General features: G+C 37.7%; 2 protein-coding genes across 2 annotated transcripts in view; both read right to left on the bottom strand.

Moving 5' to 3' along the window:
- Nucleotides 1-1,742, bottom strand: part of tefa (TEF transcription factor, PAR bZIP family member a) — a 7,996-nt gene extending 6,254 nt beyond the window's left edge. The window contains exons 1-2 of the mRNA XM_016546075.1: nucleotides 1,527-1,742; nucleotides 1,148-1,163 (exon numbers count right to left, since the gene is read on the bottom strand). Of these exons, the coding sequence (XP_016401561.1) occupies nucleotides 1,148-1,163; nucleotides 1,527-1,586 (76 nt within the window). The 5' untranslated portion in view covers nucleotides 1,587-1,742. The remainder of the gene's footprint in view (nucleotides 1-1,147; nucleotides 1,164-1,526) is intronic.
- Nucleotides 1,743-3,565: 1,823 nt separating this feature from the next.
- The window catches only part of zc3h7bb (zinc finger CCCH-type containing 7Bb), a 23,156-nt gene continuing 20,402 nt past the window's right edge, over nucleotides 3,566-6,319 (bottom strand). The window contains exons 20-22 of the mRNA XM_016546025.1: nucleotides 5,931-6,039; nucleotides 5,660-5,793; nucleotides 3,566-5,558 (exon numbers count right to left, since the gene is read on the bottom strand). Coding sequence (XP_016401511.1) covers nucleotides 5,520-5,558; nucleotides 5,660-5,793; nucleotides 5,931-6,039 — 282 coding nt within the window. The 3' untranslated portion in view covers nucleotides 3,566-5,519. The remainder of the gene's footprint in view (nucleotides 5,559-5,659; nucleotides 5,794-5,930; nucleotides 6,040-6,319) is intronic.

Genomic DNA, 6,319 nt, shown 5'->3' with positions numbered 1-6,319 from the left:
AACGCACTGGATAGCTGGCTAATCAGAGCACACCTCGCTTTTCAGACTGATGAGCTTTGTAAAAATCGACGCGTTTCAGAAAGGCGGGGCATAGAGGAGAAACAATAATGCACAGTATGTGGAAAATAATGTGTTTTTTTTACTTTAAAACGCATAAACACATTTCATTACACCAAATACACAAAATAATGTTCTTTTTAGCAGCATCATATGACCCCTTTAACCAGTTCAAGGCGGGTTTTGGCGCATGACCTGGCACGTGCACTCATGGCACGCACAGTGTGCATACAGACCAATCACGAAGCAGCAAAGGTATAGGAAAAATATCGCAAGTTTCACGTGTAAAATGAGGATGCAAACAGCTTGCCCTTGGGTTTACGAGAGGTGATATGCAATTTGTTATTTCATGCTCTATATTTTGTTATATATTACATACAATACATTATAAATTAACAATCAGCGATTGCATTCCACAATCTGTGTGTATTATGCATGTATTTTTGCACATTTTATTTGCGGTTGCATACTTTTTTAATATTTGTTTTTGTTATTTTCGTCTTTATACCAATTACAGGTTCATATTGTCCAGAAGATGACTGAAATAAATCAAAAGTTGTACATTTCTGCATCAGATTTAGCAAATTACTTGGTGCAACAACAATATCTTTACAAAAACTTTTATGACAGCTGCCAATATTCAATACGACTATGAATAAGATAATTATATTGGATAATTTTGCTAAATAAATATATAAATTAGAACAGACACCACGTAGGAAGAAGCCACATTATTAATAGTTTAATTGCAAATTTTGGCACTTTTAGTAATGTATCCAAAACCTTGTGTTAGCAAACTATTTCTCAATGCTGTTGACACTTATTAATCATAAAAAAGTCCACGTTCATCTAAAATAATGCATTACTTATTGCTATAAAACAGGAAATACAGTCAATGTACGTCTTATTTTTGAAAGCATGTGCCACTACGTAAGTACCATCTATTAATGCATGACGTATGTAGTATCTAATATCACAAGTACAATCCTGCAGTATACCAAATGTGTCAGTTGCACACTCTATAGTGGGAATTCGGGTAAATTGGTGTGTTCCAGTTTCCCTCTATTGAGCCAATAGAGACAATTCTTACCGTTGTCATCAAGCGACAACATTATGAAGCTGCAGGCCCGGAGACCCAACTGCACACTCAGACCTGCACGCTCAGACCTGCACGTTCAGACCTATCGTTTTTTCAGACAGTGCCTCCTGCTGTTTGGATGAAAATTTGTTTTGTAGCGTGTCAGGTTAGATAATCTTCCAAACAGCAGGTGGCACTGTTTGAAAAAACGATAGTTCTGGGAGTGCTGGTCTGAGCGTGCAGTTGGGCCTCCGGGCCTGCAGATAATCTTCCAAACAGCAGGTGGCACTGTCTGAAAAAAACGATAGGTCTGAGCGTGCAGGTCTGAGCGTGCAGGTCTGAGTGTGCAGTTGGGTCTCCGGGCCTGCAGCTTCACCCTACTCTCAATCGAAGGGACAGAGAAGGGGAACTCAAGCAAGGATTTGAATATTTCCGGAATTTCTGAAGACATCTCAAAACAGTATCAGTTTCTCAACACCTGGGAAAAAGCTGGATGCAGGAGACGCTTAATCAGAGCTTCCACTTATTCAAACTGTCTCTCACATTAAGAGTAGTTTGATGCACCAAGAATTCTCAAACTTTTTATTGCGGTCACAAGGTCTGTCGTATCCACGAAGTTACTTAACTAGTCCCGCCTCAAATCGCCTTATTTCCATAGGGATGAACATTTTGACCAATGGATATCGTTTCAGTGTGCTGTTGTTTAATAGTTAATGAGGCGTGGTAGTTTATTGGTCATTCTAGCCGTGTGCATATACTTCGAGAGCCAATAAGAATGAAGACAAGTTATCTAAGTCTAAAACATCTGCGTATCAGTGTGTTATGAAATTGAGGGCAGAAATTCAGTTCAGTTGCGTTATTAGTGTCATTCACTTTCCAGCGACTGAGAGACCTTTATGTCTTGTTTTTAAAAAGTGTTAATAATTAGTAGGATTAAGATTTCGGAATAAAATATTAAATGAAAATGTAAGAAAATTAAACGCTAGCTAGGTTTGAAATATTTCAGAATATGTACTGTATTCAGGTATTAACTGACTATTGATGAATTACATTCTTCATAGGTGTGTAGTATCAGCATGTTTCCAAGCATTTATCTACCATCTTTGACCCACGACTTTCTAACCACAGAGGCAAAAATAATTTAGTTAAAAGGGCTATCTAGGTATTGTTCTCACTGTTTAATGAATACAGCCTAATTGTATAGACTATTAATTTGCTTTACTGCATTTTTTGCATACTATTTAGTAGTCTACATGCTAGTCAGGTTCTCATTCTAGAAAGCATTTGATTGGATAAAAATATATGTAGTGCAGAGTGATCAATATAACATGCACACTGTAAATTTGAAACGCATTTCTTAAAGTGCATTTTGTTATTGTTTTAGAGTATACTAGAACATAGATGGCCTCAAGGCTAACAGTTGAATCAACATGAATAAAATCAGACACATTTTCTAAAACAGTCTATTTATTGTTAAACACTTTCATGAGATTTGGTCCACTGTGATCAATATTTCACTTCCAATCAGGGAGAAAAAGGAGAAACAAACAAATGTAAAAATACAGTACAAAAAGAGGCATTGTTGTTTTTCCTTTTCATTTTTTCAAAACCCTGATTTTTACTGGTTCTCTAAGCAGGTGAAAAATAAACCCAACAGAAACATCTCAACTGATATAATCCAACATTTGCTAAATCCCACATTGTCTTTTCAGGCAGAACATGAATTATTATGAACATATTTCTGCCTTACACTTAAGTCTAGAAAGTGTGCAACTCAAAGGTAATTTTAAAATGGACAACCTTCCTTAGTTTCGAAGTCCAGAGAGCCCAGAACATTCCAGTTCTGTGATAAAATAAATTCAAATGGAGAATGAGTAAATAAATGACCGTTACTGCAGCCTCCAGAGTGTCAATGGCCAGCAGTCCTAACCCTTTGATATGAATATGAATGATTGCAAACTCCATCCCATGTTTGAACAACAGACTGTTAACTGAGCTTCTCTGCTCTCAGGTTGTGTTCTCTCTCAGCGGTTATGCACACTACCTCAGCTCTACCATCTCAGCATGATTACGTTCCTCAGAATATTTCAGATTAGAGTTATGTGCAAATCCAGAGAACATTAACGATACACTTCCCTCCCCTATTTCTTTAAACAAGTTGTCTAACGGTGTATATATCATTATACTGAAAGAATAGGATTATTTGTTAAGGTATTTATAATCGTATATAAATGTATAAGGCGCTATGCAGACAAACATAAATATCCATGTATGCTTTGTGTCCCGTCACAGTATAGCGCTGTGAGGATCGAATCAAAACAATCAAGAGCGTGGTGCAGACGAAAGTTGCTAAGGCATGATGCCTTTTTTTCACTACAACCACTCTATAAACCCTCTTAAAAGAGATCCCAGGTTTCAGAAAACTGACAGCAATTAAAACACATCACAAAAGCATGACACTCTAAATGTTAATGGTGTCACTTGCTTTTCATTGTTTAGGTTGAAAGAAAACAGACAGATAACTACCCTAGGATCTCAATTCCTCTATTCTGGACAGCTCACTAAGCATACATAGACATAATTCACTGTTAAGTATTATATTCATACATGGATACATATATTTAAAGTGTTATACATAGCAATTAACATATACATATATCAATAGCATATAGGAAGATAGAAGTAGTCATAATGGCAATCATTATCATCACTGTCATCATCATAATAATAGCAGTAGTAATAATATGATCCCTCGGTAAAGCGTACTAGGTCACTCCAGAACGTCCCTCTCAATCTCCACACAAACTGGAATCTGTTACCAGGCCAAATCTGCTCCTTCACGTGTCATTTAAACCCTGAAATTCAATGCAAAGTACAAACTTGATTCTATCATCTATAACAAACCAATCTCAGGGTGCTTCAATTACCATTCTATGGCATTTATAGGCAGTTTGGGGCAGCAAATTCTCATGTAGACCTCACAAATCGGACACTTCTGGAATGACTCATAAGGAAAAAAAACACTAACCATCTAATCAGCAATACATGTCATATAGCATAGCTCAATAACAAGAAATTCTATGTAATCAATACAAGGTAAGGTTATACTTAATTAAGCTTAACTGCTAAGTTATCAATTATCATTAGTATGCCAATATAGTAGATATATAAGTGTGTGCATGTGTGTGTTTTTGTGTATATATTTATATATATATATATATATAGATCATGTCCACTGAAAGTAAGGACAAGGCGTACTAAGGGTAGCACTGCATGTCTTGACAGTATATTATGAATATAACTACACATAGGCAGGGCAAGAACAGCTCTTACTTGCCTATATTCTTGTAACGCGTCTCTGTTCATGCTCTTAATATGAAATCAATAGACGGTACAGAGAACTAATGAGCTACTGGCCTGCGTTGAACTGTGGCGAACAAGAGTCTCCTAGTAGCATGTTTATGGGTGTTACAGATTATGCACTTCAAATCCCAATCTAATAGCTTGAATGAACAAACACGGAAGCATCTTCCAACCTCCAATCACTCGATCAAAGAAAAAAAAAAATTTAATACCAAGTGTATTTTCAATCCAAATTGTCAGATCACTCAAGACTAAAAACAGCCCTTGTGTGCGCACTATCTTCTTTATCAAGCACTGCCAAACTATCACTCAGTGCAAATGGAAAGAATGAGGAAATGTGTGCGTGTCAGTGCAAGACCTGTGACTGGCATTATGCAAGTTGGGGTGGTTTTTACTTAGTCCATTATTAATTGCCTTGGTTTATCAAATACATTCGACATCCGAACAAATCTCAAATTTCTTGTAAATGGCCACTTATGGCTGTACATTCAAACTCTTCTACCAATATGGCAGGACCACAGAGTTAAGCACCACTTCATAACTTCAATCTGATATCTGACACCACATACTTGGCTGAAACATGAGTAGCCTTCATGACAGGTGCTTTGATTTAATACTGGGACAACCAGCCTGTTTTTGGTTTTGAGTTTAAAAAGCACTGTGGGAATAGATCTTCAACTCCTCAGAAATGTGTTTAGGGAACGTAAAAACAAACTGCCCTTACTTGAGTTAGCTGTAAAAGTAGCATTGTGCACTCACATGAAACCCTATGAGCCTGTACCAAGTGTCATGTCAGTGAGTGGGCGAATGTGTTTGATAATGGGTGAAAAAGCATGTGGGGTGTGTGTATGTGGCAACAATCACTGTGTTAGTCCTATAGTCAGGCGCTCTGCCCTGAAGGGCATCAGAGCCTTGTACTTCCCAGAGTGGCACTGAAAGAGTGGGAAAGGGCCTTAGAAGCTGACATCTGAACAGGAAGACTCATCCAGACCGCCTGTAACCACACACTTTCAGGCCCAGGTCACAGATCCCCTCCACCACCAGACATCCGTCGCCCAACCTGTCAAAAAGAGCACAGATAAATCTGATAACGCAGTTTAAGAAACTAAGAGCTTTCCACTTTATCACACAAACAAACCACTTTCTTCTGCAACCACCCACCATTGACTCAGAATAGTCAGTTGGCATGGCGATCTGTTTTTCCTCTGAGGGTGGAGTCATTAAGTTGCCGTCTGTACGCCGATTCTGATTTGTCAGTGAAAGCCACATCTCGTACATCTGCTGCATGTCTCTCACTTAAGAGAGCACAGAGAGATACACAGCTTGTATTAAAACGCATTAATGGATTATGAAAACATCAGTGAATCACACCCACAGAAATGCATAAAAAATAAAGCTATAAATGATTCAGTTAAAAGAAATGGATTCTCACAGCTGTTGTTTTTCATATAGGTCCACACATCCCGCTCCTCCAAACTGTGTGCAAAAGAACAGTTCCCAATATAGTGGCACTTCTTCTGCTTCATGACATGAACACACATCTGCAAGCACAAATGGATAGTCAAAAAAAATGCAAAAACGTATGAGCCAAAAATGCGTAGAGATTATGTAACAATACACAAATTTATGTGAAAGACATTTGATGGGAAACAATCATCTGTTAAAAATTCTGTAGCGTGTTAAACCATTTAAACTGTTACAGTTTATTTTGAGCTATGTTTGCTGGCAACTCTTTCTGGTTCAAAGCCCTCGAAAAGATCCGTTTACGATCAGTGCTTCATTAAAATTCAGCTAAAAATGAACACTGTGCGTTGTGTGTGT

The sequence above is a fragment of the Sinocyclocheilus rhinocerous genome, unplaced genomic scaffold, assembly GCF_001515625.1.
Source record: "Sinocyclocheilus rhinocerous isolate Xijiao unplaced genomic scaffold, SAMN03320098_v1.1 scaffold820, whole genome shotgun sequence".
Classification (NCBI taxonomy): domain Eukaryota; kingdom Metazoa; phylum Chordata; class Actinopteri; order Cypriniformes; family Cyprinidae; genus Sinocyclocheilus; species Sinocyclocheilus rhinocerous.
This window is presented reverse-complemented; position numbering and strand designations above follow the sequence as displayed.